We start from the raw sequence: 14,810 nt of genomic DNA, 5'->3' as shown, positions 1-14,810 counted from the left end.
TGTGTATGTGTATATATATAATATATATGTATGTGTGTGTGTGTGTATATATATACCACTTAGCTGTCAAATTTTCCATTGTACGCAACCGCGTGCCTTATTGATGCGAGTTCTCGCAAGAGGCTTGCCTACCTTTAATTATTCTCTTGCTTAGCCAGTTTTGTACGTGATTCCGAATATATCAGTTTACTTGCGCTAACATTGTCTGTAGTTATGTACGAATAAGACTAATCTTCCAAAATTTTTATTGGGTTAAAATTAAAATTTTATTTAGGATAATGCTTTGATGCCCACATGTTGGTTTAAATATGTGCAAGTTGGCGGCAGCAGCAACGGGAAGAATTACACTGGGGCTGGATTACTGTAGAGTTGGTGTCGGTATAGCCTCAGCTACTGGTATGAATTTATATGCTGTGTTTGAATCGTACTGGAACTAGGAACAGTGTTGGCGGTGAGGTCGAGGCATTTATTGAAAAATGCTATGTCTATACTTTGAGATGGCAGTATCGTGTCCCATCTTAACGTATCTCGTAAGGTGTTTGTCGAGTTGTGCGACAGTCGCAGTTGTTGTTTAATCTGCGAATTGTGTATGTATAGATATGCACGCAGCTTTAGAGCATTACTAGGCCTAAATGCTACTTAAAAATACGTTGATGAGCAGTTAGATAACAAGCAGAAACAAGCATAATGCGGTTATAGGGAACGAGTATCAGTTGATTCAAGGGTTTACCCTCGTGATTGTTAGGGTCAGAAGTACTGGCTAATTGGGTTAGTTATCTGTGAAACGTGACGGTGCTAACTTTCATCAGAACATTCATCAGTCGGTATGTACTATGTCGTGGTTAACACGGGTATGTTAAACGTTTCTATGCGGATACAAATGAACCAGAGTCGACCTACGTTGACTCCGAATCGTTAATGGTGTCATCAGCTACGAACTGGCGAGCATCTTGACTACATCGATGGGTAACTATTTCATCACAGAATTGTCTGCGACGGATCGAAAAGTTTTGGTCAAGGCGTAGAGTAGATGACCATTAGTTGTTCGATGATACGAGTTGTTCGTTGTACCTTGCTCGATACACGTTTCCTCTAAAATGATTTCAGAAGCCCTAAGTGAGAATGGCCCGCCATGATATTGTGGAGGTTCTTTTGTGTCATTATTTTTTGCTCATGATTGTTATATTCAGGCAATATTTATCAGAACAGTAATAAAAATCGTTGGGCGCAGTTCATTGCTCAGTCAACCGGCCATATTCGTTTATATACGCCATTTAGTGAAAGCAGTATTTGGTTTGGTACCGCTAAACAGATGAGGAACAGATGATGACAGCAACAAGAATTCGTGCTTTTACCTTAGGTCTGTCCATCCTTCAATAGGCCACACCATGGGATCCGTTTTTCGTACAATTTACGTTACAGTTTGAAAAGTTAGAGTAATTCTTTGCGAGGATTTGCGAGCACTTACATGAAAAATGTTACGTCTCAGGCGGTGAGTCATTTTACGGGCTGGCTTCTGTGGTTTATAATAATAGGTACATTTGTTTCGGACGGATAGTTTAATCGTGAGCATTATTGGCTATGGTAGTATTTCATTTTACGTTTCCACGTCTTCTACCCAGTTCATTCGGATTTTTACATTGCATTTAATATCCCGTGGCTTGGTTCGCTAGTTCATTTTTTTTTTTTTATAAATAGAAAGATTCTGATGGTGACGCAGTAAATGGCAGCTAGAGTTGGCGGCTGTCGTGTTCAGAAGGGGCCGGTGAGGTTTCATTTGCATGTTCATAACGTTGTTCAGTCTATGCTGCTACCATTGCGGGTTGTGACGCTGCTGTTGTAGTTACAGCTGGTTGTGGCAGTGGGCTGATTGCTCATCCACGAAGCCGCTGCCATGATATTATGTCATCTGTCTGTTAATCCGTCGCTGTCTGTTTTTGCTGATATTCTGGCTGTTGTAGCGGCGGAGGGCGGGCGATCGACACGCTGTCAAGACTAACAACTAGCGTCGCTGCTGCTGCCGCCATTATTTGCGTCGCCGCCAAAGCACTCACTCGACCGCTCAGTCTGATGGCGCTTGTACTGAAGCGGCATCAACGTTCACAGCTACAGTCAAAAATAATAGAATACTAGTAGCAGCAGCAGCAATCAAGCTTCCCACTCGCCCGTTATTCGTCGCTGACGCAGCGGCGGGTGAAACTGGTTGTTTGAAAGAAGCGACCGCCGGTAGCCGGTAATACATTAGCAGTGTTACCACAACCATCGGCTTGTGCTCATTGTGGTTCTGACCGTCAACGATGGCGTTATCGTAGCAAGATCCAAGCAGTCACCAATGGCAGCTGGTTGCGAGATCATCATCGGTCGTGATGCCTTTTGCTGGTAGATATAGTAGTAATAGTGTTACAGGTGGAACTGGTAGATAGTGCCGTTGTGATTGCCGATGATGGCCCCTTTTGGCAGTAATATTCGAGAGGGAGCGTTTGGACGGGTTGAGGATTAGACCGTCTGACGACTACGGTAATGGACGGAAATTTGCGATGGTTGATCATTCTCCGCCGCAGCTTCAACAAAACGCCACGAATATCAACGGATAGATTGTCAAATGGACGCAAGCTACTGCTCTGGTTGCTGCTCTTTCAATAGTAGCTGCATTGCCAACGCTAACAAGAACTGTTGTGAGAGCTCAGCGGTAGTACTAAAGATTTACTAATGGGTAGGTATCGGCGGACAACAAATATCCAGAACAATGAGATTTTTGCAGAAAAGGAGGAAATGGAAAATCAGTGTGGCAGCTAGTCAGTTAACAACCAGCTTCCTAGTACTGCCGGTGTTTCTGCTTGGGTCCCGGTTGTTCTGGTAGCCTGTGGCTTATATTACCCATTCTCGAGGGGTTAAAAAAAAATACTGGACCAGCCTATTGATGTGGTAACATGTACAGATGCTGTAACAATTTGCATAATTAATGGAGCAGATGGCTAAACGCTGCTAACAAGAATGGGGAAAATAGGCACAATGCATTGTCTCAAAATGTATAATAGGATAATTTCCTCCTCATGATTGCGAAGTTGTGCGCTGTCTCAATGATCGACTCCCAACTTGAGTAGCTTAGTGGACTGTATGGAAAACCCAAGTGAACAGCAGTTCCATAAACTTGTTATAAGCCAAAAAGCTTTATTTTTTATTCCCTTACGTTTTCTTTGCATAGCGACTTCGAAGAATTTGGTATGTAGTAGCGATCTTTATTATTATTATTTCTCTATTATTTAGCGATTTGGTAGTAGCGATCTTTATATATTTCTCGCGTATCTATCGCGTATATAGAAGCTTGATACACTTATCATTACAGTAAGTATATCAAGCTTCAGGCAAGAGCAGTACTTTGCTTGTCACACGGGATTTTTGAAACAACAAATTTCACCGAATATTCATTCATTCCCCAAAATCAGGGACAGTTAAACTGAACCTTTATCAGCAATGACCGAAGTACAAACTTGTACCGCTGTCATGTGGCGATCGGGTGAGGCGCGATGACAGTGTTAATAATGAGTTTTTTTTTTATGGGTTTTGTAGAAGGTACGGCTTTTATTGCCTGTAGACTCAGTGCTGAATACAATTTAGACAGCAGTGATCTTTTTGGGATGACTGAGGTCCTGGCTTCGCTGCCGCTGCATTACGTTATGTGACTTAACTTACCGAAAAGAGCGAATCCAATTTAGGTAGTGGTCGATTACTCGGTATGCCAGGCTGTGCAAGACACGTTTTTTTAATATTGCGGTAATGGGATGGGTTCTCGCATCTTTTAAGAATAAGACGTCGATGATGATTAATCGCTACATCTGTATTTGTTCTGTCAAAGTCCCTTGTAACCACTATAGGTGGTAGCATCGCTTGGTGAATAAAATTAGATCTGCTATGTTGTCCTTTTTACAGTACAAGCATTATCGGTGCGGATTACAGTATTTTGTTGTTGGCGTTAATAATGCCAAGTACGTCGCTCTGCAAATCTAATAGACCAACAAAATACTGAATAGGATAGTGTTGGTGTCGTCTTCGACGTAGGTAAACAGTCAAGTACTGTCAGTTGTATCTAAGCCTACGCAGGAAATTCGTAGATTTGTTCCAGACGCAAATTTTAACCGAAACTTATTTATTTTAGGTGGCTGCTCTAGACTTGAAAGGCGATTCAGGCCAGGGTTCCCAGTCACAAGGAAACTCGGCTAAGCCTGGTAAGTTTCAATCGCTTTTGTCATCGAATTCTCAATTGGACTCTGAACATGTAATGGTAGAAATGCTTATATTATAAGCAAGCATGTTTCTCGACGAGTGCCTGGAATCTAGTCACGGCTCTATTTTATAACAATACATTCGTTTATAGTCATAGCAAAGTGCCACTGTTTGTACTTGATTTGAATCGTGTGCATTTTTCGTAAAGTTTTCTGCAAATTTGCATAATGAACTGACAACTATCGTTACTATGAGTACTTACCGAGAATGCGTAATGATAGCCGTGAAGTGAATGTCAAATATGCTTAATAGTTCTTTTAATGATGGGGTGGACTGGATCATTGGATCAGTCTAGTAGCCAAACGCTGGTGTGACGGTTGTGTGGTGAACGGTATCTAGGTGCGGGACTCGTAAGGTAGAGTATCCGCAACCGATTCTCCCCGATGGATAGAATGGGTGGCATTAAGTTGAACAACTTAATGCCACCCATTCTTACATTCCAATATTGATGCAATGCCTGTTGCATGATGTGCCAAACCTCTCATACTGACTTAATACAACAACGTTGATCCTGCTTCACTTTCCAGTGACTCATGTTTTATGTCATGGTTTGGTACATTTATATCAATGCTGTTTGTTTAAACTTAACGTTTGTGAATCACGTAATGGTGCCCGTTGAATGACGTTGATGGCTGGTCATTGTGGCGCATATAGTGTACCAACAGCATGCATAGGTGTTTGTGTCGTAAAATAGTGAATATGCTAATATTGAATATTACAACATCATTAAAGTCACGTGTGGCACGACCCGCCAAACATCAATCTCACTATTAGTCTCTCCATTATTAAATTATATTATCATTATTTATTACTACTATTAAATGTATCTGGCTGAACGGGTCATGTGATACGGCTAAAGGGTTACACCAAGAAAGGAGTTAGTCCCTAGATGTACGTAGATATTTGTTTCCATAACAGCTGTTTAGACTATGTGGCATGTAAAAGCTGTTACATGTAGAAAGGCATGGTCAGAACGCTTTTTTTTGCTACAAGACGAGCGGAACGTTTATCTACGCGTAACCACGTTGAATAAGTGGACTACGCAGTGCTATTTAAAATGCCGTGTGCTAACCCAACAGTTTAATTGTATTGACCACATTCATTAGTTATGTGGTTAATGCATCTTGGTTATTTAACTGTTGTTTGGCTTTTTTCTTTGGTATATTTTAGCCAAGTACGTCCCCCCTGCACTACGTGGAGGGGGCGGAGGTGGTAATCCTCCGCCAGCTGATTTCGGACCAGGACCTGACCGTCGAGGCGGCGATAAGGGAGGCCCCCGAGGCTACGGTGGAGGATTTGGGGCTCGCGACGGAGGCAGGAGAGACGGGCTGCCCAGAGACAGTACGTACCTATATTAACAGCCTATGCCCCAATCTATTATATTTACTAGAAGAGATTTTCTAGAGAATATATATATATGTATATATACATATATATATATATATATATGTATACATATATACATATATATATGTATACATATATATATATATATAATATATATATATATATATATATATATGTAGAAGGATTCCAAAAATACTGCAAGCTTTGCGTTGTGTTAAGGAGTCGGACGTCAAGAGAACGACTGGCACGCGGTACAGGGTTCTAGTGGTATCTACCGTGGGTCTTGAACCCACGAACCTTAAGAGTAAAGAGGAGCGTAAGTAGTCACGGTACCGTTAAAAGATCACAACGAGGTTTGGTTGATTCACTGTGATTTTTCGCGACTTTTTCCTGTTTCTTCTGTCGTTGTTGTTTCAACAGACTACGGCCGCAGCGGAGGTTTCGGTGGACGGGACGGCGGTGGCCGTTACGACAACGGTCGCCGAGACTTGTAAGTTTTCTCATGTTGCTTTCCATTGCATCTATTATTATAATTATTATTATTGCCTATTATTATAAACGATCTATTACTACTAAATATTAATTAAGGCCGACCAGAGAGGCCCTCCAGTCTAATCGGTTTCTAAACCAAAAACGGTTTCCGGATTAGGATCCAAAATGTGATGCTTTTGCACTTTAGGAGTGTGCATGCGATCGTATTACTTGCGTTTATCAAATTTGCGCTGATTTCGAGCATCTTTTCGTGGTTTCTCATGCTGATGATGCGTTTTTGTTTCTAGCGGTGGTTCGAGTTGGCGTAGCGGTGGAGACGACTATCGCGACAATAATCGAGGGTATGTAAGGTTTGAATAGGAGCGAATATAAGGTAGTGAATTAAGAATTGGTTGCAATATGTAGCATCTCGTTTGTGAATGTCATATATTTTCTAACGTATGGTTTTTCTGTTTGCTACATTATATATCGATCTATAGCAGCGATTTTGGCCGAGGCGGGGGCGGCGGCTATGGAGGCCGAGGTTCGGGAGGCGGTTATGGCGGCCGTGACGGTGGTCGAGGAGGAAGCCGCTGGAATGATCACTGTGATGATTGGACAAAGGCTTTGGAGCGTGACGAAGCCTTGGAACACAAGTTGTTTGGGGCACCTCACGCCGGTCGGACGAGCTCTGGGATAAACTTTGAAAAGTACGAGGACATTCCCGTCGACGTCTCTGGCAATGATCCTCCGCCGCCAATTGACACCTTCAATGACTGCGGCACGATCTGCGAGTTGCTTCGAGGCAACATCGAATTAGCTAATTACACGGTACCGACGCCCGTGCAGAAGTATGCCATCCCCATTGTCATGGCTCACCGTGACCTTATGGCCTGTGCGCAGACAGGCTCGGGCAAGACTGCAGCTTTCCTCATACCATCTATTAACAAGCTGCTGGTCGACGGCCCCCCTGAACGTATCCCACCACCGCAGAAGTTCACTACGCGCCAGAAGCAGTATCCTCTTGCGCTGATTCTCTCGCCGACACGTGAGCTGGCCCAGCAAATTTACGACGAAGCGTGCAAGTTCTCGTACCGCAGCCGTGTGCGAGCTTGCGTCGTATACGGTGGCGCTGAGCCGGTGCAACAGATGAAAGATCTAGATAAAGGTTGCCAATTACTAGTGGCCACTCCTGGCCGTCTGCTCGATATGATTGAGCGAGGTAAGGTGGCGCTTGACCTTGTACGGTTCCTCGTGCTCGACGAGGCTGATCGTATGCTCGACATGGGTTTTGAACCGCAAATTAAGAAGATCGTTTACGACACTCAGATGCCGGAGACAGGTGACCGTCAAACACTGATGTTCTCGGCCACTTTCCCCAAGAAAGTTCAGGAGCTGGCCACTAGCTTCCTACACGACTACATTTTCCTTGCCGTTGGAAGAGTGGGCTCCACTTCGGAGAACATCACTCAAAAGATTGTGTGGGTTGATGAGCACGACAAGAGGGAGTTCCTGCTGGACCTTTTGGAGGCCGCGGGACTGCGCTGTGGTCCCGACGGTTTGGCGCCCGAAGCGGCGGAGACCCTGACACTGGTCTTCGTAGAAACGAAGAAGGGCGCCGACAGCCTGGAGAACTTCCTCCTGAAAGAAGGCTACCCCGTCACGTCAATTCACGGCGACAGGAGTCAGGGAGAGCGCGAAGATGCCCTGCGAAGCTTCCGCAAGGGCCATACGCCTATCATTGTAGCAACAGCTGTGGCCGCCCGAGGCTTGGATATCCCCAACGTTAAACACGTCATCAATTTCGATCTCCCGACCGACATCGAGGAATACGTGCACCGCATTGGTCGTACTGGCCGTGTGGGTAACCTCGGACTGGCGACATCGTTCTTTAACGACAAGAACCGCAATCTGGCTTCGGATCTAGCTGAGCTTCTTCAAGAAGCAAAGCAGGAACGCCCGGACTGGCTTCTAGGTCTCGCGAAGGAGGAGAGCCGCGGCTTCGGTCGCAGTGGTCGCAGTGGCGGCGGCAGCAGCAATCGCCGTTTCACCAGCGGAGGATTTGCTTCCCGAGATTATCGTCAGGGTAAGTTATACTCGATTATGGCACTATTTAATTTATTCGTGCGGCTTAGTTTATTTTATATATATATAATTTCAATGCAGATAGCGGTCAGTCCGATTTTCACCTGCTTCCGTGTATACTCAGTTGGTGTCTATGTACGATTAGTATCCAGAACTGGCTCTACCCCTTGATTAATGCAAACACGAGCACTGCCGCTAATTAGCAGTCGTTGTCGCTCCTCACCATTGTTACTTATCGCTATTACAACGCAGGCAACTTTGTAAGTCGCAATACCAACAGCAGCGGCGGCGGTGGGGGTCCAACCGGTGGACGTGGAAGTAGCTCGTCGTCTGGGAGCCATCGTAATGGTTTCGGAAGTTTTGGCTACGGCGGAAGTGGCTATGGTGGCGGTGGCTTTGGTGGAGGCTCTGCCTCAAGCGAGTGGTGGGATTAAATGTGGGATTAGAACGAAAAAGAAAGCAGCGAATTCTCCACAAAGACGACGACGACGGCGGCGGCGATGACATCAACATCAACACCTACAAGAACAGCAGCAATCAATAAAAATACGCGGCAAAACGACACGTTTTTGATGTTGCGCGCACTTATTTCGATTGGCAGTTAATGCCGTGGAGAGACAACAGACACATTCGTCTGACAAAACAGCGACAACAAAAACGCGTAACGAGAATGAAAGGGAAAATACGACGTGGGAAAAAAGCGAGTTCTTCTGTGGTAAATGGTCTTCGGTGTAATCGTCTCTCATATATACTAATAAGTAAACATGGAAAAATTCGACGACCAATTAATCAATCAATCGAACCAGTCGATGACACCACTCGAAACGAAGCAAGCAAAACACAAATAGAAGCTTACTCCTGATGAAAATGTGATTATGACGCCAATTATAATAAATGTCAATAAGCAATCTAGTACTGTCGACAAATAAAACTGCATAACATCAACAACCCGCAAAACGACGGCAACAAATCCATTAGAGATGTAATACATTACAGTGAATGAATGACGAAGTTAGTAAATAAATTGCAATAGCAATTGGACGGTGCGGCAGGTAATATAAATTGTTCATATGACGGCGGCAGCGCAGCACACCCTTTTCAACAAAAAAACTTTTTTCATTTTTCTTGTGCGCGAAATTAAGGTGAGTTCAGAGAAACATACGTGTTCAGAGTAACATACACGTTACTAATGAAGGAGGCACTCGGGTCACGCGTTGCTAGTCGAGGAACCATTCGGGAGATTTGGTATGGTATATATATATATTGTATGATAATATTTAGTGAGATCCGTAGAACGGTGGAAGTCTGTTAGGAGGAGAAATGGACAGAAGGGCAAAGATGTTCGCCATAGTTGTTTTATTGCTGCAGGTGCGCGCGTCTCCTTTTATATTATCACAAATGCCGCTATTGTCTCTAATTGCTGCCATTATATTGTCTGTTCTAATAACTGTAGAGAAATAAATCTAGAACGCAACGATGGATGAAAGGAAACAGGGAAATAGAAGGCATACTAAGATGAAAGGGGCAGACAAACGCCGCCGTTGAAACACTGCAGCGGTTTGGTAACGACAGCACCAGACCGCACTATTCTTAGTTTGTAATCCGCTAAGCTGATATCCTCTATTATAATTACTATTCTATTATCTAATTGTACGAATATCTTCGTGTCTCAGTTATACTAAAGTACAGTAACACCTGACTCGATTTAAAAAAAAAAGCCGAACTTCAATAGAAAGCCAGACCAACCGACACCGAACACACAGCTGGATCTCTTGAGACCGCTGAAGTATGTTGAACATTCATTGAGACATTAGTTTACTATCACTACAATCTATATAATGAAACAACACAGTAACAGCAAATTGAGCTCCACAACGCGACGTGGCACAGGAATGTGATTGTCTATTTAACGTGAATATAGGTGACGTCGGATGGTGAATAGAGCAACGAAAAAAAACATTTGCAGTAACAGTACTGGTGCCCAGTGGGCATTTAAACAGAAAAAACACCTCATGGATTTTGGCAGAAAGAGACTCTGTGAGGTTTCCGCGCGGGTGCCAGTTCCTTGCTGCAGCCTGCCACTGCGGTGACCCCGCAGTCCAGATCAGACTGATTAACGACCCTGGTGCGAATGACAACGGACGTGTTACGTCTTTCCGTTGCATTGCAAAACAATTACAACGTTCTACGACCACCAATCCAGAATTAATTGGATTAGTCGCCGGTAGGTGGCGCAGGTGGGCGATCTCGACCTATAGCGATCATGCTAAGCACTGCTTTATTGATTATTGCGACTTCTCCAGTAAAATAATTACAAGTCGAAATAACTCTAAGACTGCTACAACGCCGAACTGAACGAGAGCTTTGATGGTCAGTTCTGTTGTACAGTTGAAGAGAATGCACGGACAAGTTTGGAGGAGAGAATAGTGCTTGACGACGCTACTAATCCTTGTACATTGACTGATCGCTACTTTGTGTAATGTATAAAGAGGAAGGTGAGCTAAAGGACGAAGAAAAACAAAAGCTAGGAATTATTAGGGAATTTCCACATGAATGGGAACACAGATAATAAAAAGACTAATAATATACATAGTCCCATTGTTCCTACTCTTGTCGCGAGAGAATGAGAAAGAAAGAGCAAGCGAAATAGCGAAACAACGAAAAAGAGAAAATCCAAGAGTGCGGCGTATTAAATGTGTAGAAAAAGTCCAACGATAATAATCATGACAATGCTAATAATAACAAATGTCGTCTGACTGGGCTGCCGTTACCGTATTGGTTGTTCTTACTACTACTACTACTACTACTACAACGACTGAGATTGACTATTGCAAGGAGGAATGTAGCGACACGAGCGATAGGGAAGTTGAGAACGATGCGAGGAATAAACATTATCTACAATGATCAACTATGGGACAACGAGAAGAATGCTGCTAAAAATAATGATATGTAGTAAAGATATTAATAACGATAATAGGAGGTACTAAAACGTGATTAATAATAAAGGCGAGACACACAGTTATCTCGAGACGAGGACGGGACGGGCTTTGAAGACATCATTCTAGGTGAAGCTTGTCAAAGTGCCCACTGTAAAAGAGCATAAAGGATTGTGCTGTATTTTGTTTTCTCTTTTTACTTACGGGTTGCAGTTCGTGCGCCCGCGAGTGAGCAGCATCGGTTGCCTACAACAGCATCGATAAGCGTACGAATCAATCTGTGTGACTAGAGCGAAGTGGTGGAGATTTAACAAATGTTCATGAAAACGATTAAAAGAAGCGGATAGGTGGGACACAATAAAGACGTTCTAGCAATGATAATGAAACTGGGGCAACACTGAATGAAAATAAGGCAGAAAAAAGAGTCGGGAGGTATTACTGTATATACTGCTGTATTATGCCTATCACACTCATCGTCATGAATATCATATAATTACATTATATATTACTACGCATGCGCGCATACACGCGACGACGACGACGACGACGACGACAACAACAACAACAACAATTACACTACAACACATCAAGTAAAAAGCAAAACAAAATAGCTATGAATAACCTCGGTCGGCGTCGGCTTATCGATCGATCGATTTAACCGAAGGCGTTACCGTAGATTTTTCTTCTCACTCTCTGATATTTTGCAAGTGCTAAGGCAGACTAATGGTGAAGACCAGGATTTTTGTCGGTTTATCGACAGATGGCGCAACAGGACTTCTACTTAACGTGTTCCTTTCGGGGTAATACACTGAACACATTCATATATACATAATATATCGATATCAAGAAATTAAAAAACAACATCAAGCAAAAAACAAGAATAACGTGACCGATGAAAGGGATGGAGCAGACAATAAGAACACTGTTTTGTGTTTATCAGCGCGACGCCGTCCTCGACATAATATGAAGTGAAAGATATGTAATAAATGGGCTTCGTTGACGATGAATCAGCTGATCTCAAGTGAACGACGAGGCAGACTAATAAACTAATAATTATCATTGCCACTATTAGTGACAACGATCATCAAACACCTATTGAACATACATCAAAGACGCGTCGCCCGACCTATAGGTTACAATTAGTGTCGAGCAAGAATTAAGGGAAGATCATAATTAGCAAAATCAGCAAATAAGCAAGAGTTGAACGCTAACAAACATGATAAGCAAGGGAAAGAATCGTAGATAGTGATGAAACGCAGAAGATGTTCGAAGGATGACCTCGCCGACGCAGACGAAAATTTGGTGTGAACAAGGGCTGACAAGAACTCCAATGGGCACGAATTTGAGCCAAGGCAGATGACGGATTAGTGAGCCCGGTAATGTACCGGCCTCTGATACTTCCTAGAATTTTATACGAGTAATAATAACAATAGGGAAGTAATAGTTCTGAAGGTGACTGATAATGCTAGTGAAAAGCGAACAATCAGATGTGTGGGGAAGAGGCTAGAATTGCATATACCTTGTGTCGATATAAATATATAGTGCGTCGATCAGGGTAAGAGGACGGATTGGGCTAAAAGAATCAAGTTGAGCCCCCTTTCGGATGATGAAGATGACCACCAGCTAATGCCGAAATGAAGTGTGAGTAAAATAAATACTTGAAATAAGAAGCATGGGAAGACAACAGTAAAAAAATTTAAAAAAAAAACTATAACAAGAGGAATAAGGATTTTAGGGCGAAAAGGCATGGATAATGATGATGACAATACTGACTGTATTTGAACAAATCGAACGAAAAACAATAAAGTTCATGTTTGCTCACGTGCGCACACTATGGGGATTACTTGAAGAAATTACCTTTGTTCGTTCCCTAGTGATGCGTGAATGAGGCTGATAGTTTATCGCCTAATAAAGCGAAACAAAGCGGAGCGTCGGTGAGCTTCGGCAATGTTAGGGCACACAGTATATATATATATATATACACGACAGCGGTCTGTTCCTTGAGACTTGAATTATAATTAATTAAAACAGACTGAAGTAAAAATGATACACATAATTCTCGAGTGTTTGTTGACTGACAATGATAAAAAAAAATGGGTGTATACCGAAAACTAGGCGGTGAAAGCAAAAAGCGAAAAATAAAAAAAATTGAAGTACATTAGAACAACAACAATAAAGACAAAAATTAAAAAAATATTTACTAAAATTATGAGGCGAAATGAAAAAGACGCCAGCAGTAGGAAAACAGAGCGCTTTATTTTTCCTTGTAGAAGTATGTTGGTTGACCGAGGCTATTCATAATGAGACATTTAAAAACTTCAAGCACCAGAATGGGAATGAAAGCAAAGCAGTTAAAGAGTAGAGAAAATAGACTTCGTTGAAAAACGAAATGAGATAAGTGTAAACATTAACAACAACAATAAGCTTCAGGCGTTCGTGATCATCTGATTGCACATGCTTGAGCAATTTTTGCGCAGATCTTATTTATACAACATCTGTTTACAACATTAGATGATAAAAGATCTACGATGAGCTGGGTCTCCGAAGGTACGAGACCGAACGAAAGGCTGGAATAACAGCACCAGCAGCAACAGGAAGAAGCTACCGGAACAGCAAAAAACGACAATATAACAAAAATAAAATTCTGGTGACTAGAGCGAACCTTGTGGTCGCCTTTTATCACTAATAATATGTCAACGTCTTTACTCGATAGATACACAAATGATATAAAGGTTAAAAGCATAATAAGCGTAAGCGTATTATATGTATGGATATCTACATACATACACTAAATCATGAATATCTTTCGGGTTTGATAAGGTTCGTTTAAAATGAATAGATAAAACTACTTGATAAAGTAAGGAACCGACTCAGTTATAATGCTGTGAGACATTACGTAGTCTCTTCTTTACAACATTTTTTCCTCTGAAGATAAACCCTAGATAGTGGTCATGTGTTATGCTGTTTTCCCAAGCTGAAAACCGAATTCAAGCATCAGATACTTTGGTTGAAATACTCAAAACTGAATAATTTTGCTGCCTGCTTTTTGGCTTAACATATAGGGTAGCTTTCCAGTTAAGCTAAACGATTTGCTGTTCGAACGAGTCAAGGGTTAACCAGCACTGTTCTTTCAGAAATTACTATGTCCCTTCATGGAAGAAACGGCCACTTCAGCCTTAGTACACGATATATATAATTCCAATATTATCCTTTATAGCTAGGAATATCAAAGTGTACGGATAAATTAATATACGTTTATTTGGCCCAAATGAAAATAGACAAATAGAGCTTGATGCACCCTTATGCCATCTATTGAGCTATGTTGCGAGACTAAATTAGTTAACAAGTGTGCAATGGGCTTAATTTGATCTTCAGCGAGTTTTTCAGAACTGACATAAACAGTATCTGAAAACGGAGATTTCCTTTTCGACTTCAGTAAATTTAGATTTAAAGCAATAATTTCGTAGAACAATTACAGTAATATAATATCGCTCTGAAGAATATTCCTGCCAGAAAAATAGTATCTGTTTATCAAGGGCTATATATATACACTAAAGTTAGGCAACATTTGTTTCTCCATTACTGAACATAAAAATTTACTTTAATAATAAATGTAAACTATATATGGTTCTCGATTTAATACTAGAAAAAAATTTAATTGCTTGCAGCTAAACCACAAAATCCTGC

General features: G+C 42.1%; 1 protein-coding gene across 1 annotated transcript in view; it reads left to right on the top strand.

The window, feature by feature from the left end:
* Positions 1-13,812, top strand: part of bel (ATP-dependent RNA helicase bel) — a 15,188-nt gene extending 1,376 nt beyond the window's left edge. The window contains exons 2-7 of the mRNA XM_022793859.2: positions 4,157-4,226; positions 5,455-5,625; positions 6,052-6,121; positions 6,411-6,464; positions 6,603-8,188; positions 8,440-13,812. Coding sequence (XP_022649594.1) covers positions 4,157-4,226; positions 5,455-5,625; positions 6,052-6,121; positions 6,411-6,464; positions 6,603-8,188; positions 8,440-8,621 — 2,133 coding nt within the window. The 3' untranslated portion in view covers positions 8,622-13,812. The remainder of the gene's footprint in view (positions 1-4,156; positions 4,227-5,454; positions 5,626-6,051; positions 6,122-6,410; positions 6,465-6,602; positions 8,189-8,439) is intronic.
* The last annotated feature ends 998 nt before the right edge of the window (positions 13,813-14,810 follow it).

Source organism: Varroa destructor, unplaced genomic scaffold (assembly GCF_002443255.2).
Source record: "Varroa destructor unplaced genomic scaffold, Vdes_3.0 BEIS01000001.1, whole genome shotgun sequence".
NCBI classification, from domain to species: Eukaryota; Metazoa; Arthropoda; class Arachnida; order Mesostigmata; family Varroidae; genus Varroa; species Varroa destructor.
The sequence above is the reverse complement of the archived record's forward strand: the minus strand, read 5'-3'. Positions and strand labels throughout refer to the sequence as shown.